Genomic DNA, 25,910 nt, shown 5'->3' with positions numbered 1-25,910 from the left:
GACCAGTCTTTAGTTACGTAATACCAGCTTCCAAAATGGGTTACTGGGAATTTGTGTGTGTATGCTAAATGTGAATCATTGGACTCTAAAGACATGTTTACACGTGTTGCACAGGTGGGTCAGTTCTATTACAAGTGAAAGTACACTGACAAATATCAAATATTGGATCTGAAATTTTGTTGTTGAGGTTTTTGCATTTCACAGAATTGAACCCATTCAATAATCTCAACTGATTTATGACTTTACATTATCACAAGCATATCATAATAACATCAAAGACAACACATCCCTCCAGATAATAATAAAAACTGAAGAAAATAAGAATTTTAAAAGAAGAGTTCACCCAAAAATGAAAATTTGTGTAGAATTTACTCACCCTCAGGCCATCCAAGATACAGAGGAGTCTGTTTCTTCATCAAAACATATCTGGAGAAATTTAGCATTACATTTTGTATTTTGGTATAAGTGATGTTTTAAAGTTAAGTTGCAGTGGATCCATTTTATCAAGAAATATTTCAATACAATAGATAAATAAACAAAGAAACAGATACCCAGAAGAGAAAACATTTGTGCTGAAAACATGAGATGTCAAAAAAAACTAAACAGACTGCGACTCAGCAATGTTCCAATGTTCTAAAACTTCAGAAAAATGCTGTGACGTTTATCCTGTTGTGTCATGGTAGCCTATGTAACAGACCAAACATTTAAGCCAAGAAGCAGCATATTGTGAGGTACAAAGAGGTCTACAGTAAGTTGAGCTGTATTCGTCAAATCAGGTGCACTGTGCTCAATCTGTCATACTGTACCGTCATGTCATGTCATTTTGCAGTTCTGCTACTTTTCTGGTCAGCACATGTTTCGTGGCCTCTCTCGCGTTTTCCACGAGGTAAGACTACTGATTTGTTGAACGACATCGCCCTCTGCTGCAATTACAACAAAATAGCAGGGGCGATTAAATGAACTAAAGAGCGACATCATCAGGCCATTATATGTACTCCACACTGCATAACCGGAGAGAGTGGAAGACCGATATACAGCACTCGCAATAATAGTTTCATTGGCTTTGCCTCAGCATAACACATTTTTTATTATTTCTTTTTCACATGCACCAAGATGACATAAAGTTTACTTTTTAGCATTCTGAGGTGAGAAAAGCTTTGCCGAAACCCGGGATCGAACCAGGGACCTTTAGATCTTCAGTCTAACGCTCTCCCAACTGAGCTATTTCGGCTTATGAAACAACATTTTTGTACGTTTGATTTTATCGTCTTGGAGCGAAATATATGTACTGATAAATTGATTTGGTGACGTACACAATATTAAGTAATAAGATTAAGTATAATAATTACACAACATTCATATGTAGTATTTTACATGATTTGTTTGATATAACTAGCCAACCACTAAGTAATAGTAATAGCTAATAGCTTTTACAGCAAAACACCTGACTGAAGGGTGATGATTGAAAAAAATGATCGATTGAAATTAAATGTAATTAATGCATTTAGCAGACGCTTTTATCCAAAACGACTTAAAGTGCATTCAGGCTATTGATCTTTACCTATCTTGTGTTCCCACTCTGTGTTCCCGGGGAATCGAACCCCCAACCTTGCGCTACAGGAACAATGAAATATGGTTAGATGTTATTTAGCTTCTTTTGGTATTAATGTATTCGCACAGCAAAAGTACAAGCATTTTTGCAAAGGTTAATATAAAAAATTAGGCCATATGAACAAGTAAAACCAAGAAAAAGAATAAATAAATGAATAAACATGGGAATGTGTGCTTGTTGCCTGATTTAGTCAACATGGGATTCAGCCTTCTGCAAGTTATTTCACCCACACGAATCTCTCTCTCTCTCTCTCTCTCTCTCTCTCTCTCTCTCTCTCTCTCTCTCTCTCTCTCTCTCTCTCTCTCTCTCTCTCTCTCTCTCTCTCTCTCTCTCTCTCTCTCTCTCTCTCTCTCTCTCTCTCTCTCTCTCTCTCTCTCTCTCTCTCTCTCCCGGGTGGTTTTGGCCTTGTGAACTTGAGGGGAAAAAAAGTGTTCAAATCAAAATTGTCACAATCTAACAGTTAAATATAACTAGTCTAGTTTAATTATCCATAAGAGAACGCACTTACATTATAAGACAAATTGGTGTTTTTTTTTTCTACATATTTTCCGATCCACACTAAACAAATGTCATTTCCATCACATGTAAATATTTGGTTATTATTTAAAATTAGTATGATATACATAATTTCTTAACAGTGTAAGACCACTGTCACACATAGTTTTACCAATTTATAAATATATTGCAATTGCCATAGATTTGTGGATTAAGTAAATTAATTGTCATGAGGCCCAAACGCAAAGCTTACATCCACCACAACCTGAAATATAATATTGCATTGGTTAGATACATTTCTGAAAATTACAACTTGTGTTATTACATTAAGTGGAACATTATCCCATAAACTATGCAGAAATTTTTAATGAGTGATTAGAATTTTGTACATATTTTCTAAAAGAGTTATGAGGTGGTGGAAATGACTGGGTGTTGTGGAAATGACAATGAATGGACGTCCATGTAGAAAAACAGAAAACATTTATTTGAAACACATTTAACAAATCATTAGTCATTAGTCTGTTTGGTTCCATAACCAGATGAACAGTTACAGCCTTACTGTAAACAACTAACCACAAATAATCACATGAAAAATGTTAAGTTACGCATACATTGTAATTGTAAAATTATAACATTATAATTGGTTAGATGAACATTGTTTTGAATTTTGGAATACTTAAAAAACACCTAAAAAGTTAGTCATGTCAATGCATTGTAACATGAACTAATAAGCATCTTGAGCATGCACACGTTGTATGTGAGTTAGTTTGGTATTGTACAATTCTAATCAGTCTCTTAGATGAACACTGTTCTGAAGAGAACATTTAAAAGACACCTTAAACTATAACATAAATTATCATATAACATGAACTGTAAAGCACCTAGATCACGAGGGCTGTGCGTGTATGAGAGAGAGAGAGAGTAACATGGAGGCTTGTCCAGAGGGCAATTATGGTGACCAGACGGTATGTGTGTGAGAGATAATGTGCATGAAAGTGAGGCAGTGTGTGTGAAAGAGTTTATGAGAGAGGGAGTGTGTGTGTGAGAGAGAGAGATAGAGAGAGAGAGAGAGAGAGAGATGTGATTCAAGGCCAAATTTTGTAGTTTTCTTTCCAAACTTCCGTCTTAGGCCCAATCCCAATTCTACCCCTTATCCCTTCCCCTTTCCCCTACCCCAACGTTTCGCGCGTTCATGTGAAGGGGTAGGGGTGTCTTGATTCTCTTTTGGTTGGAGGGGTAGGGGTAAGGGGAAGGGCCAGATAGCCCTTCAAACAAAGATTTTTCAGGACCACACGTCAAACGAAGGGGTATGAATTATCTCGTCAACATGGCTGCTACAGCGAACAAAAAGACACATAAATGTAAGCTTTTTTGGCATAAATAAAGATTATAATGAAAAGAAATCATTTGTTTTATGTTACATTCAATTGTGAGTTCATATTAACAGTCAAGTTACTCAAAGAAATGTTTGCCAAAAAATCCCTAATATTTGCTAACGTCATATCATTACAGACATGATAGTGCCACAGCATATGTCTGATCAGGGCGATAACTGCTGTAGACACTGATGGGGGCTAATCCCCCCAATAGTTAGAAATCACTAAACCATAAGGAAAGGGGTATAAAATAGAATTGGGATTGGGCCATAATCTCCTTGTGCCGTTTTATCACTGGTACGGGCTCAGGGATGAAGCCTATTATATCCATGGGTTGGTACCAGATGACATCATCTCTCAGTGGCCAATAAAAGCGATTGATCCCAATACCGGTAATTGTTTTCACTTGAGCACCACTGAGACCTTTCTCCAGTTGACTTCCGCGGCATCTTAAAAATAGATAAAATTAAATTTCAACAAATAGATATTTGAATAAAAACATTAGCGTTGTACATTTCAATAAATAAAATAATCATATGTAGCCACTCATTCTATGAATTGCACCTTAGAAGCATAAATGTCATTTCCACCCAAGAAGGTAATGTGGTGGAAATGACGGTGGTGGAAATGACAATTCTACAGTATTTTGTAAAAAAATCCAAGCTGGTATTACAGATTAGCTATGAATTGTTAGGAAGCATTCCATGCATGCAAAATAAATCTATTTGTGTTTTAAAAAATCAATTTATTTACAGACTCATTTGATGTTACGCCATGTTTGGAAATGACATACAATAAAAATATTTTCATTTCAAGCAATATTTACCTTGAGTTTTCTTCTCCAAGTTGCTGAAGAAATTTAAAATCTCCTCCATGTTAGACATGTGCTGTGATGTCATTGTTCATCTCCATAGAAACTACCCAAACAATCTTTCAAAAAAACTTTTTAAAAGGACATTACAGCGTTGTGGTTGAAATGACGGCAATACTGTGGGACAACTACATTTTGTATATAAAATCACTTTAATAGTTGTCTGACCTTAAAATCCTCAATTACGTTTTGATTCATTTACTGATACTTTATTCAATCATATAAAAAAAATGGATGAATCATTTTTTTACACTTCTTTTTCATTATTGAAGATCAGAAGTCTGGGCGTGGGACAAGCACAAAACAGCAATATTTGCATGTATAATGATGTTTAAAAAGGTAAAAATAATTATAGACTACTGGTAAAAAGTACTTTCATTGTAAATTTAACTATGAAAGTGTGAATTTTTCCAAATTAAATGTTTTTTATAAAATATGATCAAAGGACATGAAAGTGCCCATAGTCTAAGAATTGCCCTCCCACTCTCCCTCCTGTCTTCCAAGGTGACTTTCCCCTTGAAATGGCAGATCTTCTTTGTTCTTATGCAAGTCTAGAGAAGAGAGGAGTGAGGAAAGAACGAGGGAGCAGAAAGCATGGCAGAGTCAGTGATAAAAAGAAGAAAGATGATGACAGTGAGTGGAACAGATGAGATTTAAAAAGATGCACGTGTGAGAGAGAACGGTGGGAGAGGAAGCAAGAGAGATTTTAATGAATACATGGCAGTATTTTCATATTGCATACAGTAAGAAAAAATATTTCCCACCAACCCTCTCTCTTTATCCTTTTCTCTCCTTGCTCATGAAGGCAAGCAAACAGAAGGAAACCATACTAATCAACATACTTGACTTTTCAAAATAAAAAGGGGGAGGGTGGCAGACAGAAACAAAAGGGAGATGGGAATAAGATGTTTATTAAACTACTTAATATGTAAAATGTAAATTTGATTAAGTACATCACTTTTCCTTATTTGGAAATAAATGAACAATTCCAATTAGATCATTTGAGTGCACAAATAATAATTGCCTCAATTCGATGTTTGTACAAAGGCATGTGCATCCTCACATTGTTTTTCTGAATAATAATAATGAATTTATTCATTTACCATATTTGGCATAACCTCTCATAAATTAGTGCCAACAGTAGATATGAGCATTAAACAAAGAAATACAATGGAATTTTTTAAATAGTTTACACTACTATTCAACAATTTGAAGTCTGTTTGAAGTTTTTCTCCTTTTTAAAAAAAAAATAATAACAGCGTTATTCAGCAAATATAAAATAATCAAAAGTAACCGTAAAGACCCTGTCACACTAGTCAAGCTTGGTGACAGACAAGAAATTACCTGGACTTGATACACATGCACACATCATTACTTGATAATGCCAGCATTTACCATCTTTTTAAATAATCATGGTGTTGTGTAATTGTTCATCTCTCAAGTCCTCGGTTTTTTCGAGTCGTTCGTTCATCACCTGACAGACCCATAAGCATAACCAATAAAGTCTTAAGCCAGAAAGAGAATTGATTAGTTTATCTCTCGAGTCTTCGAGTTTTTCAAGCCATTAGTTCATCAATTTCTCAATCCAATGCTGTCACATCATGTGACAAAGAACGAACGATAGGTTAAAGCTTATGGGGCTGTCACGTGATGAAGGAATGACTCAAATCCGAAGACTCAGGAGATGAACTAATCAATTCTATTTCCAGCTCAGAGTGCATTGGTTAAGTTTATGGGGGTGTCATGTGATGAAGGAACAACTCAAACCCAAAACATGTCAGATAAGAGCTGAGGTAAGCTAATCATAGACTGAAGAAGACCCAGGTAAACAATGAACTAATCTTTTCTGTTTCTTATAGCATTATAGTTTTGTATTGTTTGTAGTGTGATCAACATTTGTGTAAGTAGTAGACGTGTTAGGAAACTAACACATAACATTTTAATTATATTTTGATAAAATGAACGAAATGACATCCAAATGAGTCTGTAAAATGATCTGAACTTCCCATCCCTAATCTCATGCTGCACCATCAAACAGGCAATGTGGATCAAAATGGTATTTTATCATGCCCCTTATTGGACTGAACCGTTGGTAGTTTTGTCTGGCGAAATGGGCAATAGCAGCTGAACGATTCTTTATTTTTCTTTTCGTTTTTCATTTTTATATGGTGTGTTTAAGTACCCATGGGTTTACACAGATTTTTATTTGTGTTTATGTGTAATGTTTTATTATTTTCTTTTCTTCTGTGTACAATGTATTGTACAGTATATACGGACCCTGTTTGTTCATTGTGTGCAGTCTGAAGAGGGAGCTAGCCCTTTTAAATAAGGAGCTATAGAGCTTTATCAAGTCAGTCTTGTTTGCTGAAAACCAAAGGAGAGACCCTTTTGCAAATGGGACCAAAGTATTTGGTGTAGCCTTTCTTTGCACTTTGCTGCAGTTTTGTTTTGTACAGTTATTTTTTGTAGTCCAGTATGTGACCATGTAATTGTTCCTCACCTAACAGTAATAAACCACCTTTTTGGGATCCTCTAAACCTCTGACCAGCTTGATTGTAATTTTATACATGTTGTTTCAAAATTGGGATGACCCTGATCATAAACAAGCTGGATTTTTTTCCATCTTCTGTTTCTCCAATTTCCACCAGTGACTCAAGCCCAGAGCATACCTTGCTCATCCGAGCAGTGGAGGAAGAAGAGGATTTAAAGGAACAATACTTCCCTGTTCCTCGCCAATCTGCTCAATTGGACTTGAGCCAACTGTTAGAGCATAAGAAACAGCAAGTACTGGTCCTAATAGCACCGGCTCTATTTAGGGAAATATCTGGTCTGACCAACCTGGTATCACACCACATTACCCTACACAGTTCTCAACCCATTCACCAGCCTGTTTACAGAATACCAAAACGACTCCTGCCTATCTTTAAAGAGGAGTTGGAAACCATGCAGAGTGTGGAGTAGTCCAGTCATCTTGATGCCCAAGAAGGATGGCAGCCTTCGTTTCGTTTCTGTTACTGGATCATGGAGTGATTCGACCTCAAATCAGCAAAATTCAGGCTATTTAGTCTGCTGGAAAACCACAGACTAAGAAACAGTCCTTGTGCTGTCCTTCCTGGGCCTCATTGGGTGGTATAGACAACGACATTTTATACCAAACTTTTCTGCATGAGCTGCTGCACTGACCACCCTCAACCAAAACGGACAAACCAAACAAGGTGGTGTGGACTGATGAATGTGAACTTGTTTTTCAGGACTTAAAAGACTCTCTCTGCAAGAAGCCAATACTAAACAGTCCTGATTTTGAACAGACTTTTACTATACAAACAGATACTTCTGAGCACGGCATTGGAGCCGTTTTGTTGCAGTAAGATTGAGGACAACTAAGGCCAGTAGCTTATTCGGTTGTTAAGTGATGACGTAAGAAGTGCTGTTTCCGGGTCCAAGCCTCAACTCGCTTCACTTGAGTATACGACCTCAGCATCCGTTTATGAGCACTGTTTATTCATATTAATAATTTAAGCTAAACGCTTTCAAACTTACGGTATACACTACAGTCTCCGTGCTCAAAGCATTCCAAACACAAATAATTTTTATATATATCTTTTTTTTATATTTATATTTTCATTGTCTGGCTATCTGGGACTTCAGTATGGAATTAAAGGTTAAGATTATAACTTTTTCGCTAGTATTCTATCACATTGTGAGTTTCTTTTGTTGTTTTCTCGTGGTAAATGATAGAGCGTTTGGACACGGAAGCGCTGCTACGTGACGTCAGACTTAACAAGCGAATATAAGTAGGAGGCTTCTTCCCCATGAATCTAGATACTCTACGGTGGAGAAGGAGTGTTTGGCTATCAAGTGGGCCCTGGACTCCCTACATTATTTGCTGGGCCGTAAACTTGCACTGGAAACTGATCATCAGGCACTGTCCTGGTTGAGTAAAATGAGACACAGTTTGTTCATTTGATGCAGTCTGAAGAGGGAGCTAGCCCTTTTAAATAAGGAGCTACAGAGCTTATCAAGTCAGTCTTGTTTGTTGAAATACAAAGGATAGACCCTGTTGCAAATGGGACCAAAGTATTTGGTGTAACCTTTCTTTGCACATTGTTGCAGTTTTATTTTGTACAGTTTTTTTGTTTGTAGTCCAGTGTGTGAAGATGTACTTGTTCTTAACCTTACGGTAATAAACCACCTTTTTGGGATCCACTAAACCTCTGACCAGCTTGATTGTAATTATTCCCTCTGACCACTAGGCCATCTCTTACAGGCCCCAAACTATTGAACAGCAGTGTAATTACATGCATGTATTTGGTAATCATTCAAAACCTCATCACACCACAGTACCATAGTAGCCTACTACCACAATATTTTGGGTAATCTTTACTTACATATTATGAAAGAACATGCTAAATTTTTCATATTTGCAGTGGTAGGATGATGCAAAATAATTGTAATTAAATTATGGAACAGTAGAAGCAAGGTCTTATTGACTTTCATTAACCTGTGTGGTCAAGATTTCTTTGCATGTCTATTAAGACAGGCATCTACATCTGTCTGCAGGACCCCATCCCCATTATGGGCCCTCCAGTTATTAGGCTCCTGCAAATGTCAGCGTGTGTCATCAAACATTAATAAGTGTTAATACGATCATACTTCACAAGTGGAGTGCAGCTTCTATCACCGATAATGAGGAATGATAGTCTCCCTTTCACCCCACGCATATTGGCTGAACCACAACCAACTCTTTAAAGATTAATAACATTTAAGATCTCTGAATCAGGCAGAGAGAGTTTGAAAGGCTTCCATTTCACTGATTGAACAGGTACTTTACTGAGTATCCCTCATATGGCATTTGATCTTCTGTGTGAGACTGCAAACGCTGACAGAGACACAGGAGGTTCTTAATTGCCTGTATGACTTTTATCAACTGGGATGAAGTCAGTGAACCTTTCTCAGCATGGACTAATTGTATACATTAAAGCAGCATGCACTTCTTAATAAATTCACGTTATGAAAAGACACCAATTAACTATCAGAGCAAGTGGATCAGACTGATTTTAACTATTCAGAACAGCAAACTTTTTTAATCAGGATGAATCAAAATAGAGTTTAGTTTTTGCTTCTTCACTCTGACCTAACAAACACCAACTTCTTTGGGAAAGATTAGGAAAACCCAAAATGGATTCAAAATTGCAGATTGCAGGACACTTTGAATTCACTTTTGTTGAAACAATGTTCATTTGCAGAGATAAAATAATAAGAACTGGCCTAATATGTAAATATGAAATGCAAGTTGTATTAACTTCAGTATAATGTGTTGTATAAAAGTAATAGTTCTGCCATTATAAAAAATAAAATGAAATATGTAAACAATGTGCACAATTTTATATGCTTTTCTATAAGAGGTATGAATTTTGACTGCTGAGGTTGGGAACAAACAAAGCAAACAAGCAAAGAGGCTGAATCTTTTTATTACTGTAATTCAGACTTATTGCTCCTCTATTGTAAAGTGATACAATACTCATCTCAAACTGAAATAATATACAGCACTGACAAGATATACATACATGGGACACAGATCAAATAAAATAATTTCTACTTCGTAAAAGTTGCTTTGTCAATATTTTCAGAAACTGATCGAACCAGTATGCATGCCCTTGGTAGAACTGAATTCAAATTGGCTGCAGTTTCAAACCACAGGAATATTAGTGACTATTTACATCCCTGATCATATAAATTAATAAACACAATGATAAATCTATTGCCCTCTAGACTATCAGTGAGAAGGACAATGTAAAATATGTGCACAAGTATGTGTACTGGTGGATACATGGTTACTCTTTACACCACACAATGAATGCCAATAAGTTGGTATTAATTTATATGGAAATCATGCGATGCATAACCTGGATTTGGAATTTATTGCACATGGCCTCTGGCAGACTCACACCTGTAGGTATGCTCTCTCAATCTCGCTCTTTTCTCCTAGGACCGTGGGAATATTTGTGCTATACTGGTTAATTAGACAGTGCCTTGTTGACCTCAGAGTTCAGTGTGCTTTAGAAACCCTGTGCTGATTAGTTGCCAATGATACTACACACTCGTGGACAATAGAGACCTACCAATGTCTTTTAATTTCCTTTATAGATGTAAGCAAGTCACACATATCATCTAACACATCTAACACATTAATGGTTTCCTGCACACACCTTTTACCTACAGCCATAAATAGGCCCAGGCGGAATCTGCTGACTTTTTCTTTTTCTTTGACATTTTCTGCACAGATTTGTGGGAGAAATCTGAGAAATGCATTTAAACAGGGCCGTAACCACGAGTCCCCTCAATAATCAGATATGGCCAAATTGCCAACCTCAGTATTTGATATCCCTTGATGCTGTTTTGCTGCGCTCCATTACACTTTCCTTGGTTTGTTGGTAGGATGACAAAAAGTTACATTTTTAGACTAGTCTGCCTCAGGAGACTAATGGTGCTCATCAATGTCAAAAAAACTGAAATGGCCAATCAAATCAAAGAAGGCTTTATTGTTAACAGAAGACAAATTCGAATTCCAGCACAATGCTTCAGTTTTAGAGAGGAAAGAGTTTGTGACATAAGTAGCTAACAAGCTAAACAAATAATCAACAACTGTTCTATGACAGAAATGTTTTGAATTGAACAACCAGGCCTATTTACCTGATTAATGAATCATATTTACTGATTCATGTAAATAATAATTGCAATATGACAAGAAGAGAAACATTAACCGATCTGTTTTCAGCATATTAGGCAGAAGATTTAGCCTAAAGTATATTTTCGCGTATCTGAAACAAAATTCATGGAAATCCATATCTATTTCTCATTTTGGCAAATTAGTGGCGAATTTGTACATTTTGTGCTCATTCGTAGTATTTTAAGGGTGGGCCTTCATGCTTGCCCTTTTTTCTGAAAATGATATGTTTTCATGTGATTCACATTGAATGAATTCATCTAGTTTTTCCATAAGATGAGTTGGGATTTTCACAATTTTCACCATCAGCATTGTGCATCATCAGCTGTCCTGATTTTTGTGTCCACACAGATTTGTGTGTAAACAACGGCACATATGTGTGTTATTTGAAAGCTTGAAAAAATGGTGTTTGTCTATTGAAAGGCTTGCATGTCTTTCTGTACCTGGGCCTTAAGTGAATGTGTGTGCCTATTAATAATAAAATAAAATATTATTTGCAAATACTTAATAAATTATAGTTCTTCTTTCTTTTTCTTTGTTCCCTTAAGTCTCTTACAAATGTTTAAAATATGGTTATGCTCTTGGTTTTAAACATGCTGAAATATGTTAAATGGAGCTGAACATATAGCAGCTGAAAGCAATTAAATTATCCAAAATATTTAATAAAAAAACAAGAAAATGACAGATGTACACAAGTGTATGACCACTCAGATTCCGTGTGAGCCTAGTTATAAGTCACAAACACTCACTCTCTAACAGCCTCTGTCAGGCAGCGGTTAGTAGCATCACTGCAAACTGCCCTGTGCTTGTGGCGGATCCTGGTATTAGCGTGAATTCGAGTCTGCGTGTTTTGCGGCCGCAGCCTGCGGAGACGTGTATGCAGAACTTTACGCAGTTTTTGCCGCGTGAACGCATACAGCAGCGGATGTAGCACTACCGTCCAATAAGCAAGCACCAGGAAGCAGATTCTCAGGCGTTCTAGCCAATCAGAGGGGCCAATGGCCAGCATAAGAAGGGGCATTATGGAGAGAGGCGCCCAGCATAGCAGAAATGAGAGGATTATGATGACAGACATGCGAAAAACACGCCTTTGGCGCTCCCGCCGATCTCGGTGGCGCCGAACTGCTCGACGCAGAGCCAAAATGGCCGATACTGACGCTCCCACGCCCATACTGGGCTGACCCTGAACAGGGGCGGGGCTTAGCTGAGTGGTTACTGTGGAAACAGTGGGCATGGGGCTCAGAGGCGTGGCCACTGATGATGTAGCAGGGCTGGGGATGTGAGGGCAACTTATGACAGATACAGATGGGGCAGGATTCAAAGGAGTGGTTACCATTGAAGCAGTGGGGGTGGGGTTTAAAGGAGAGGTTATCACGGATACAGTAGGGGTGGGGCTAAGTGGCGTAGTGAGTGAGGGAGTGTTTGTCTCAGTGTTGATGGTTACTGTTGTAACTGTATCTGAGGCGATTAGTGGTCCATTTGAAAGCGGTGGTGGGGAGGTGGGTGTGTTTCTCGTTGTGTGATCCGGTGACCTCGTTGACTTTTTACGGCGTAACCAGAGGCGATGGACAGGTCGTTTGCTGTCTCGGTGGGACCTGGGTGTGCGTCCGATGCGGATGCGCAGTGCCTGAAGAATTCGAGAGTATGTAAACAGCATCACAGCGAGAGAGCACAGGAACACGGGAACCTGTAGTAAAAGATGAGCCTGTAGAGTTCCTCCCCACTCTGAGCAAAGCACAGTGCTATTGGAGTGCATAAACACCCCTTCGCGTTGCCCCGAAACAAACCCTGCCTCCACGAATGGTAGAAGGGGCATGGCCAAAGAAACCGCCCATACTCCAACAAGTAAAATGGTGGCTCTTCGAGGCGTCAGCAGGCGATTGGCTGGCCGGACGCTGATGTCATAGCGATCTAAGCTGATGAGCAGCAGGTTAAGTGCGGTGCCCACACTGGCGAAGCTGGCTGCTGATTCGTGAAGACAGCAGAGAAGGGCGTGGTGAGGAACCGAGGCTCCGCCCAGAATGAGGAGCGTGGCAGTGATTGGCAGACAGAGGAGGCAGAGCAGCAGGTCAAGGGTGTGCAGACTGAGAGTGACAGCATGACTGACGGACTCCAACAGGCTGCAGTGACCACAGTATAACACCAGCACGGTCAGATTGCCACCCACTCCCAGGAGCAGCTCCAGCAGCAGCACAGCACTCACTGTAGCCCGGAAGCCAAGCCACGACCCCTCCTGCTGAGCGAGTCCGGCCCCCACGCTATCTTCAGCCTGTAAGAGGGACAAACCGTGGCCCCCAGTGAAGCTGCCATCTGTCTCCATGGACACCATCGACACGTGCCTTCAGGCATAGTAAAGCCAGCCACTCCTACTGGCCATGCTCCACCTACTCAGGTGTTTTCTTGGGGCGTTGATGAATGATTGACAGCTCTATGATGGGAAGACAAAAACAGAATGAAACGCATCCTTTAATGAACAGGCCAAAATGTACAGTATTTACTTGAGCACGGCATACTGAGATCCACTGTGACCCCTTTTCCACCGACAAGGTGCCAGGCTTTTCTTATATATTATGTTTATTAAACCGCATATATTTTAATAAATACTAATAAAAATAAAAGACAAAATGTAAATACATTTAAAATGTTCCATTATATTATATATATATTAAATAAAAAGAATAAAAATATATGAAACTAAACATTTAAAGCTTTTAATTGTTTTATTTGAAATTTTGATAAAATAATATCAAAGTTGAATATCTGCCAGTTGAATATCTGGATTTTAATACTGGTGCATTCCTAGTAGTATCATTTAGTCAGTTACGTCATCGTCACTCATTCAAGAGCAAACCCAGGCTGGGACCAAGAGAGATTCACAGATGCAGCCAACCGAGCGCTGGCATCATTTTGATGGAACAGGGGAATGTTTTGTCCTTCTGAAGGGTAATAAGGTATTGATCTAGAAAGACAGGACAATAAAGATGAGTATGATGTACACGTGAGTCATCGTGTATGTGTGATTCTGCAGTCAACCAACTTTTTGTGTCCAAAAAGAGAACAACTCCAACAGATGAATTACAGCACAAAATGATTGCTCACACATGAACAAGGACACAAACGATTGCTGAAACCTTGATGAATTTGGCTATGGACATGGTAGTGTACAGAATGTACTGCTCAACGTCTGATTTAAAGTGTTATTTTTCTAATAAACTAAAAATCTAACATACATGTCTGTCTACAAAACAAGCAGCACATAAATTATAGGCTGCGCAATCACAGCATCCTGTCATTCCCAAAAAAATCATAAATATATAAATAAATAAATGAGTTCAACTTGAGACTGATCCCATTTCTAGGATGGTTGTTACTATGGCAACTGGTTTACAGTTTAAGAGTGGTCAAAATACAAAATTTGAGAATTTCTGCATCCGTGGCTGCTCAAGCAGAGCTGAGACTTTGCCTTTTGAGCACATCTATGATAATGACCACAGGAGGAAAGTTTTGATGTTTAACACAATGAGACTGCAGACGGGGGAGGGCAATATGGTTGGCGTGCCAATGCGCGCCATGTATGCCATGCTGGTAATGAAAAGAGGTCACTGCAGTGGAACTTTTTAGTGACAGTGGAAGACATAGATTTAGGGCTCGGATTCTGTGGTAGTATGAATAACTGAAGCTTGACATCTTATGCTCACAGAAGTGAGACTGAGGCAAAAATAAGCAAGACTGACTTTTGTCAGAGATGGCAGATCACTGCATTGCATGTAAAAAACTAAGGAGTAGTGAAAGAGATAGTGAGAGAAGGAGAGAATGAGAGACGAGTGGGAGGTGCAGGTGCACAGTGTGTTGTGAAATCGCTGGAGGAGTTTGTTTCTACCTCCTACCCTGCATCCATCACTGTGCTATGCTTGAGATCCATCCATCTTTCTTTAGACTAATCACACTGTCTCAGCTTTTTCTGCCATTTATCAGACTCTATTTCATTATCGTTGTTTTCCAAGCCAATTTGGTCTGTCCAAAACTCTTATTATTTACTCACCCTTATGTTATTCCAAAACAGAAAGTTTTGTGGAACACAAAATATGTTCTTCATGGAGCTTTTTTCCATACAGTGACAGATTACAATCAAGCTCGAAAATTTAATGAATACTAACCACCTTTTTCCTGATGTAAAAATGGCCCATTCGCCATTTGTAAATTCTATGGGTCTAGCTTCTGGTCTCATTTGCATCCAGCTATTTTTAGCTGTACAAAACAGTTTGTTTTGCTGCTTGAAATGGACAATTGATGTGTCCTATATATATAATTTTAATCTGTTATCTTAATTAAGAACACACTGGTTTGTACTGCAAAGTTTTACCATTTACTGCATGTTATTATTCTCCTCGTTATTTACCTATAGCAGCTAATGAAACGGAAGTCTCTCACCCCTAGGCTTACTTCCGTGTTGAAACTGGCACATAAAGATCACATGATGATATAAAACCTTTAAAGCCTTATCAAGGCTTTTTCCTTTGTGTTGTACAGAATTTTTTTTTTTATAATAATTATATATATATATATATATATATATATATATATATATATATATATATATATATATATATAGAATGACATGACATGACATGTGAGTAAACAGTCACAAAATGTTCCTATTCCTTGTACAATAGAGGCATTCGAACCACATATGCATGTGATAATGAATCTGTTGGCGTGTCTCTGTGGATAAAAGGGTCCTACAGTTTCGAGGAGTCAAAATTGATTTATAATGAGCTATATCAATAGTGGAATGAATATGCAAATCCATTAAATTTATTTACAGACTATTTGGAAATGAGACAGCCTGACAACACGTGAAACTACAGTCATTACAGAGGGAAGAACCAAAATAACTCCACATCTAAAAGGAGCTAAAATAGCTGATGATCTAGATTCCTCTTTCCTTTCATACACATTTTTAACACATCAGGGCAACTTATACCTGCTCCACACTCCATTGTTCCTCACTGTTGCTGTCTGTACTAAAAACAAGCTGTAGCCTTTAATCTTATTATAAATGTACACACACCATCTCATACATCCTCTTCTCTTCTTTTCCTTTCTTCAACTGGCTTCTTGCCACCTGATCTGAAGTGCATCTGAAAATCCCGTTGACTGCAATCAGTGAGAATGTGCGTGAATGTGGGAGCAAGATGATGATGATGATGGGTGTGATGAATGTCAAATGATTGACGCAGGCTATTTAACTTTTTCCCCCCTCAATAATTTGCTGGAGTCACGTGTCTCCGAGCATGTGCATGTGTCCAGTTGTGTTTGAAAGCATCAATGTGAGAAGACGATGCCCTGCTGCAAATTGAACTGTCATAATAAGCAACTCATAAGCCTAAGAGTCCACTATGACTGATGATAATGGCTATTCAAACTAATGGGAAAAAAAACATTAATTTGCAATATATCTATTTAAATGACATCTTGAATTTCACACACACGGACTGACCGTCAGATTACAGGCAACACATGGATCTGCTCGGTAAACAAATCGTCCGTAGTGGCGACATACCCCGCATTTGACATTGCTGCCAATTTTTGCAGTGTAAGGAGTATTAATCAGGTCCAGATCAAAAGACACTGCTGATTGTCTCTTATCATTTCTATTCCCAGGCGCGCTTTGCCAAAATGTACCACTTAAACAGCCGGAAATGATTGAAGAGTGATGGTAAAATGGAACCGAATTAAGTGAAAAGATCAATAGCCTCGTGAGTAGTGTGGCGATGCATCAAGGAGGTTTTTACTCACCTTGCCCCGCGCGCCGGGAATCCCCGCTACATTCCACTGCGGTCCGTTCAGCGCGCGCTACTCTCTCTCACTCTTACTAGAGTGCGAGATTCCGTGGGGCTTCAGGACAGTCCACTGTCAGGTACGTGCCCGGAATAAATGTCGCACCTTCAGTGGTGCTAAACGTTGATAGAAATCGCCGCTGTGCTTCTGTGAGTACCCATGAGTGCCGCTATCCTGTGTATTAGACGAACTGAACCCGCTCCCTCTGAGCTAATGCGCAAACACAAACGCGCATCCACGCTGTCTGCACTATCCTTACACGATCCTTACAAAAAAAAAAAAAATTAAGATACGGGTTCTGTGTTTACAACACTGTTTTACTTTTTTCAATTGTTTAATTTCTTTACTTTATAATAAGCACCACATTAAACATGCGATCTGTAAACATTAATCTTTAAAAAAATAATTAAGTAAATATGTCTAAGTCGTAAATAAAACAAAGATCATAAAGAGTACTTTTTACAAGAAAATACTACTTATAATACTACTTACACTTATAAAATACTTCTAAAACATAAAAATATCTAGAGAACATATATATACTACCCCCAAAAGCATCCAAAAATTCGATTACACAGACCAAGGAAGTTATTATACAAAGGCAGACATATCCACATTTATCCACAAATACAAAAGCACAACATATCTCTCAGTAGAGTGAAAGGTATTTATTGCCTGTGCCAATATTTGGTTATTTTCCAGAAGCTGTATTAACAGATACCCAATTTTATTGTTGTCTTTTAGTTTTATACGTGCTGGAGCTCTCATTTTAACAATGGATATCAACAAGTGCAGATCTACATCTGACTAGACTTGTATATCAACTAGAACCCCATTAAAAGGTCAGTAACCACCTGTAGTTTATTTAGAAAAGAACTACATAGTCTTTTCATTCTCTCTTCTCTCGCTCGCTCTCTGTTAATTTGGTGTTACTCTATGTTGTGTTGTCTTTTTTTTGTGCATCAATCCTAGTCACACATTTGATGATTCAGTAATGATTCTGGACCGTCTTGTTAAGATGCCAATGTACAGTCATTCCTACACAGCAAAAATTGGAGAGTTGAAATTTCTGTGTTAAACATTTCCGAGTTGATTTCAACACCCAAAGAGTAATTTTAACACATTCAGAGTAAAATGGTGTTTGGTGTTGGAGTTATTTCACAGAGTTGATCATCAGTGTTAAACAAACTCCATAGAGACGTAATTAGACTCCGCCCATGCATTTCCAATCGTCCCTGGTGAAATCCATGAAGACGTCGCCATTATCCTCGTGTGGCTTTTAAAGGTAAGTTAAATTGAATCATACTTTTACATTTATGATTGGTGCTTATTCAGTAGAGAATGTACAACATAACATGCTATGGAGCACTGTGCATAAACGTATATTAGGCTGTGTGTGTGCGTTCGCTTCCACGTTTTAAGTTAACGTACATCGTGGCAGCGGTTTACTACGCTCGCGCTTTTCGATTTAACTAAAACAAGGAATCAAATTATAACAGCTTGGCCTCAAATTAATTAAAATGATTTACCGAAATTAATAAAACGAACCATCTTTTACAAAGCCTCGTTTATTGCCATCGTCGACGTGATTAGCTTCGTTAGCTAGCTAAGTTACTGTATGAACAGCAGAAGTATGTGAAGCTGGACTGCATTGAAGAGAGGTTTAACTTTATGCAATTTCACGTCAAAGGATGTTTTTTTTCTTACTCCTTTAAAATAACTAAGAATTTGATTAAAATCTGATAAATTCTGTGTATTGTGTTGTTGCCTCATTTCTGTATTTGCCTTTATCATATAATGTTCTGTAGAAGGGGATACATTGGAAAAAATAATTCATATTTACATTTTGCTTGCATCATAAAGATACGTTTTCAAATCAGACATTTGTTGTGAAGCAAGAAAGGGCGTCAACTTAAATATTTTTTTCTAATTTTTTTTCACTTATTGAGAAATTTTGCTTGCCACCTAATGCAACAGGGACAGAAGTCGATGCAGAAATATTCAGTGACCTCATTGGGCAAGGCTGTGGTGCTGACTGTTTTCTCAAATGATGGTGAGCTTTATTGAACGTTTAAGTTGTGTTATCAAGCAACTCAGGATAAATATGATAAATTGGCTATTTCTGATTCTTGTACTGGTCATCACAATATTTGTAATATTTTAATACTTTAATTATTTAGAATTTTCAGACTCTTTGTCTTCTGAGAAGTCTGACAAAAGCAACAGTTCAAGTGCATCGACTGTAATCTTACATGAGGTCCCTAACAAGAGACAAAGAAAAGAGGACACATCTGCACTGTCTGCAAAACAGGTTAGAACAGAGCTTTTTATGTCAGTGTCCTAAAGGTTCTGTTCACACAGAAATGAAAATTATCCAAAATATATAATTTTTTAACCCCTCTGAGTCTGTGGTAATTAATGAATCACCAAGGTCATTTTTAATTTTTAGTTGGTCGAGGATGTTCTAAAATTAAGGTGGTGAAGGAGTATCAAGAAATAGAAACTCTAACAGATGCCACAAGAAGACAAATGATCAACACACTGGTGGCTCACGTGATTGATACACATGGGTATTTTAATTTATTTTATAAAAAAAAAAAGCTGCATGACCATTGTATAAATTAAGACCAATTTGATATCTTCTCTTAGGCAACTCCCTATTAAAGCTATCAGAGAACAGTATGCTCTTGGCATAGTGATACTGTTCCCTCAGAGATCCATATTCCAAGAAAGGCTACGTAAGTCATCGTCTGCATGACCCTTTCATGTTATAATTGCAATGTTATGATATCTGACATAGAAATGTGATTCTTTTAAGGAACACTTTTATGATGCTGCAAGCAACATAGGATACAATGCTTAGCATATGAAAACAGTCCACAGGAAGATTAGACGAGGATCTTTGCCACTAGACAGCCCTCATGATGTTTCTCCAGGAGGCCCAAAATGCCAAAGGGCTACTAATTTTGGAGGGCAACTTGATGGGAGTGCTTGCAAAGAGGCCATTTCTTTGCTCAGCCATACCACAGAGGTTTGGAATAACATGTTTTCACAAGAATGCAATTTGAGAATATTGTTTATAGTTTAATATCTTCTTAAAGGTTGGTCAAGACTTCACTCCTTCCTGTTTGACACTGAGACATCCTCCAGGCTGCTTCAGAAGAGGGACACATTCTTCAGGCCAAATGTCATTAAAGACACCAAGCAACTTACTTCAACAGCAGAGATGAGTCAGTTTTTGCTCTCAGCAGAATGTCCTGAAGGAAGTGACCTTCATGAGACAAGTAAGTTGTATTTGATTTGCTTGTTTTTACACATCTGCTATATTTGCAGTTACAGTTACAATATATTTTGCTTTGATGACAAAAAAATATTAAAATTCAGGAACTTCAGTTGTTTTCCGTATTAATAGCAAATAAATAACTTGCACTACATAAAATCTTTAAAAAGACTACATTAACCAGGTGAATGTTTAAAATGCTTTCTATTCTTCAACTTAAAATATTTAATTAGAAGGTTTAGAATAATTAATTCATGTGTTGTTTTTTGTTTTCATGTGAATTTCATCTCTAGTTTACGACCGGGAAATGGCATCCCTTCTTTAACTGATACATCTCCTTCCACCATCACCAGGAGGACTGAAGTCTCCAAAAATCAGTCCATGTGATGCTGCTGAAAGACTTGTAATCTTTCATAAGGTATTGACATTTTAATATTGTGTTTTGGGTTGCTCTAACATGGAGATTTAAAATCATTCATATGCATTATCATATTGCACCAGCCGTTGAGTTGTTTGAACAGTCACTTTTATACTGTTGTTTTCTCTTACTGGACATTATGTTTGTGTCTAATATTCAATGTTCATTTTAAGTTTAGTCATGCTGCAGTTTGGAGGAGCCCCTCAACAACATCCAGCATCAGCATCCGTACCTCCTTGCTGTTGGACGCCAGAAAAGCAAGACTGAGTGCTTCTACATCATCTTGGATAAGCATCTCATCCCATGCCAGGCAAACTGTTCCCTTGGAGCATTTGATGAACTTTTCAAGGCACATTTTGTGTTCAATTTGTCCTATGATGGTGCACTTGTGAACTTTTACACATTCCTGCAGACAACAGTGTATAACATTGATGAAGGTAAAATGAAGTAGTCTCCCAGGGTTAGAGATTTGAGAGCCAGACTGCTCAACCAGAAAGTAACCTTAACTTAGTCGGGCAGTATGATGTTGACAGAATGCTAATCTGTTTTATTTGTCAAAAAGACCACCCAGACAGTCAACAGCTGATTTCACTTTTAAGAGGTGAGAATAACAAATAAACAAGTCATTGGCAAATATTTTGTGTGCTGTTGTTTATTTAACATTATTTTGTAGATCTTTTGAGACTGTACAGATTTAACCACCTAAAACATGCAACTCTGAACAGTGTTATTTTAACACTTTTTTTGGAGTCAAATTAGGAACTCCGGCATTGTGTTAAATATTTAACTATTTTGAAAGTGTTATTTTAACTCCGGAGAGTGTGGAGCTATATAAACTCTGAAAAAGTGTTGAAATCAACTCTGTGAGAGTTAATTTAACACTGGACTTTTTGCTGTGTACTCCTCCAGGGCTGTCACTCAAACACTGTTTTCATATTCATTTCTACTCATATTTATTCATTGGCTGCATTTTAGCCAGTCCATCTGAGTATTTTGTTTTATATTTTCATGCCTGCTTAATAACATTGTTTGAGTGCCAGTCTATATTTTTTATTATGCTCATTCTTGAGATGAATCCGTCATTGTGGATTTTAATGAATTTATTGTAATGTCAGTCACAGACAGCTGTGCATCAAATTCACTGTGGTGCTCCAGAGGTCAACCATGTACTAATTTATATTATGTTTTAATCAAGCCTTGAGTGCAGTGAATATTTGGAAAAATTAGCTTTCATGTGGATGCATTCCTCATTCTCTCAGATCATTACATATGCCTTTTAAACTGCCCTTTCCTAAATATCCTGTGTTCATAGCATTTTGAAAGATGTGGTGACACTGATTTTGAAATTGAAAAGCAATTTCTTTGCCCTTTCATTATTGTGCTGAGCATTAAAATTCATAGAGGAAACATGTATACACCGAAAAAACAGTTTTTAAGATTGGGGATTTATTTTAGGGAGATACATTAATGTCCTGTAAAGTGCAATGACACTTTTTATACTTACAAATTCACAGCTATATCAATGTCAAGCAAAATTATTCACTATAGACCTTAACAAACAGAACTACAAAAGCTTATGTTTTATAAGGATCTTAGTACCAATCAAATTTGAATCCAACAGAGTTGCTAGAGGTATGGATTTGCAATATGATTCAGATTTAAAATGAAGCCTTTCGAGTCGATTAACGCGGATACGCGTTTTGAGTCATTTTCTCCTGATAACCCCGAAAAGACCTTAAATTACACTTTCAGTTTTAATCGTACAGATAAGAGCAATACATCAATCGAATCTGTAAAGGGTCTACTTTTTTTTGGATACAGACATAATGACAACAAAACTTTGTGCACTTATAAAATAAAGATAACAAACAAGGTGTGCTGTCTGCAGCCTTTGTCTGCGCTTATCTTCATTTACAAACAAGTCATTAAAATGAACTGTAACTCCGTGAATACTCAACGAAAATACATGGGGGAGATATCTATAGAAAGCTTGACATGTCTATTTTTAAACTAAACAAGTGCCGCCGAAAACAGATATTCTGTGATAAAGTAATCCATATGAAAACAACGCGATGTCTGTTTTTCAAGTCTCTCTTCATTATATCTAATGTGACCACGCCCCCGCGCCGAACGCGCTATTCAGATTCAAACTGAAGCGCGCGGCTTGAATACGCCCATAACAGAAGAAAAAGCAGCGAGCCTGTTCTTCAAGTGTTTATTTTACTGTTTGCTTCGCGATGAGAGGAATAAGACATAATTCACCCCAAAAAGATGTCATGTGGTTGAGGATTTGAGAAATGGATTTCCTCAGAAAAAAAGAATGCAGCACTTTATTCAGCAGAGATCATAAACATGAGTAAGTCTCTTTTTATTTATTTATATACTTGTACTAGTTTTCACATAACGTGTAAACATTTTACTAGTTAGACTTTTTCCAAATACTTTTTCCAAACTATAATTCCTGACTAAATGTATAGTAATCAAGTGAAACATTATGAAGTTTCAATAACAATATACAATACTATACCATTCAAAAGCTTGATGTAAATAATATAAATGTAACAAATAGATAACTGTCACAAATGTAAAAACATGCTTTTCTTTCAATTTATTCCCCCTAAAAACCCAGAAAAATATTCTCAGCTCTTTTCAACATTAATAATGATAATAATAATAACAATAAATGTTTTTTTTTGTAGAAAATAAGATTGTTAAAAGGATTCTGAAGGATTGTGTGACTGGAGTAAGGATGCCAAACAATTTGTTTGAAAGTCAGCTTTGATTGTTTCTAATAAACTGTTTAACTGCACCCCCAAGTGGATATTAAATTATGTTGTGGGATAATTAAATATATTCTTAATAAACTACAAACATAAAATTATATAGATTTATTTTGTTCTTGCATTCTCTCTTGTAACTCCTCACTCACAGTGGCACAGATGACTGAATGGCTCATTATGCAGCTCATTATGCGGCCCTTTGTCTTCTCAGGTGTAAATCACAATGATATTCATGGTAGTTGACGCCTACTCGCATATGACTTTTACCAACAAAAAGTGTCTTAGAAAATTTAAATCAATATATTGTTTTCTGTGAGTGAGTAAACAAGATGATTTTCACATCATTTAGAAAGAAAAATTCTAGGCTACAAGCTCCAGTTCTCAAAAGTCCGGGGAACCATTGTTCTTTATGTGTTTTATGGCCTTATTCAAGTGATTTAACATTTTTAGTTTTTCACTAACCACGCATAATATTTTTTTTCTCAAAAACACAATCATGTACATACATGCATTTCTTATATTATTATAGCCCAGTTTGTGCTGATTACAGTGAGATTAGACTTTACCCATTTAGATATTTATAAGAAACTGAAAAAAGCACAAATGTCAGGGCATGACAAAACTTCTCCAGGCCCCAAAAATACCCTTAGACTCCAGAGGGTTAAAGCCCAGAAATTAATTAATGTCAATTAATACTAGATTTAAGTTAATTCAATACGACTGGGTGATGCGTACTTATGTCACCCCTGAAAAGTTATGCAAGTTTTGCCCAAACATCCCAGATATAAGTTTCAAATGCCAAAAATATAAGGGAACATCATTTCACTGTATCTGGGGATGTGAGGTGATTAAGACACTCTGGCAAAAATGTAACACTAATTTCCTCAAAAAAAAAAAAAACAATTCCAGTGACCCCTGATATATGTGATTTGGGTCTATTTTTGTAAGTTTATCATTATTAACACACTAAAATGATTGATATTTTGTCTAGTTGTTGCAAGATGTTCAGTAGCATTCTACTGAAGAACAGAAGGTCCATCCACTGATCATGAAAGATATGGCACATTATATTGTATTGGAAAGAATAACCTACAGCCATTACATTTAAGTTTTGTTTCAGGTTTATTTCTTCCCTTATAAAGTTCAATGTTTATTTCAAGCCAATACAGAACACATGAAGAAAAGATCACTTAAAAAGTAGTTATTTTCTAAATATACATTCATACATTTTTATGTGCTATTAAAACTGGCAGACAGGAAGTGCCTTGTGCAAAGAAAACGTTAAATTGCTCCAACATCATTTAAAACGAACAGGACTGTAGAATCGATATACTATAATGGAAATAAACATAGAATATAACGAACGCAATATATGAGAACATTAAAACCAGTCAACAATATAAAAATATCTTTAAAAATAGCAACATTTGTCCAAGTAAACATGCAACATCTGATAACACAACAACATTCATTCTCATTTTCAAGCAGATAAAAATACAGATCTACATTTACAGTGCGATTTTGTACAGCATAGACTTATTCTACGAACAAGTCTAAGATGAATTTGTTAAGAATATTACCATGTGTGTTCTAGTTTCTGTTTTTAGCACCTGAGAAAATGTCAGTGGGTGTAACTTTGTGACAACAAGGATTACGTGAGAAAGGAAAGATAATGTGATGTGCTATTAGTGACTGGACTTATGTACGTGTGTGTGTGTGTGTGTGTGTGTGTGTGTGTGTGTGTGTGCATATACACATGTACATATATATATATACATACACACACACACACACACACACACACACACACACACACACACACACTAAACAACAAATGTAGATTAATCCAGATTGGAAGGAATATTAACAGATGTTTGGCAGCTCATCAGACACAAAATAAACAAACAAGAAAAACCTTAAAGATCTGATCAATATTTAAAATTTGCTTGTTTCGCTGAGGAAAAGGTGTTGACCTCAGTCTTTACCTTGATCTCTTGTGCATGATGGCAGTGTTCAACACTGAGCTTTAGCTTTTTTTATATTGCTGATGAGTTAGAGATCCTCCATTTTCAGTCAACTCTTGTCTTCAAGCTAAAAAACAATTCTATAAAACATAGAATAGATAGAATTGTGAGAAAAACACAATAGAGATAAATTTACATAGATGCAGTGCAAAAATCACATCTCTATCCCATCCAATTCATAACTGATTTAGAAATATGCATAAATGCACCATTTGTTACCTTCAGCCTTTTCTATTAATCAGTGTGTGTTAATGTACCTTCTTATTGTTGTAGACAGAGTTTCTCACAATCTTCCTTCTGTAAAAAGCGATTAGCGTTTCCTCCACAGCCGCTGTAGATAAAAGGTCTACAGACGCCCACCTCAGAGTTAAAGTACCAACGCAAAGTAAAGCGGGAACAATTACCCTCTTCCATGGGCAAGATGCAGGAGTCTAAAAACAAACATTAAAGAAAAATAATTAAACGGTTGAATGGTAAAAGATAATC

The 25,910-nt window shown here is 37.1% G+C and overlaps 2 protein-coding genes and 1 non-coding gene across 3 annotated transcripts in view; all 3 read right to left on the bottom strand.

Annotated features, from left to right (window-relative positions):
- Nucleotides 1-1,158: 1,158 nt before the first annotated feature.
- trnaf-gaa (transfer RNA phenylalanine (anticodon GAA)) lies at nucleotides 1,159-1,231 on the bottom strand. Its single transcript has one exon. It is a non-coding gene; the product is annotated as a tRNA-Phe (tRNA).
- Nucleotides 1,232-11,792: 10,561 nt separating this feature from the next.
- Nucleotides 11,793-17,149, bottom strand: LOC132161007 (G-protein coupled receptor 22-like). Its single transcript, XM_059570777.1, has 2 exons — nucleotides 16,881-17,149; nucleotides 11,793-13,509 (listed from the first exon to the last, which is right to left on the bottom strand). The coding sequence occupies exon 2, from the start codon at nucleotides 13,408-13,410 to the stop codon at nucleotides 11,827-11,829; it is 1,584 nt and encodes a 527-aa protein (XP_059426760.1). The 5' UTR covers nucleotides 13,411-13,509; nucleotides 16,881-17,149; the 3' UTR covers nucleotides 11,793-11,826.
- An 8,081-nt stretch (nucleotides 17,150-25,230) lies between these two features.
- LOC132091034 (collagen alpha-1(VII) chain-like) overlaps nucleotides 25,231-25,910 on the bottom strand; it is a gene marked incomplete at its 5' end in the record, with an annotated part of 41,128 nt that continues 40,448 nt past the window's right edge. The window contains 2 exons of the mRNA XM_059497812.1: nucleotides 25,231-25,504; nucleotides 25,682-25,855. The remainder of the gene's footprint in view (nucleotides 25,505-25,681; nucleotides 25,856-25,910) is intronic.

The sequence above is a fragment of the Carassius carassius genome, chromosome 17 (genome assembly GCF_963082965.1).
Source record: "Carassius carassius chromosome 17, fCarCar2.1, whole genome shotgun sequence".
NCBI classification, from domain to species: Eukaryota; Metazoa; Chordata; class Actinopteri; order Cypriniformes; family Cyprinidae; genus Carassius; species Carassius carassius.
Note: the sequence above shows the minus strand (reverse complement) of the source record. Positions and strands in the feature narration are given on the sequence as shown.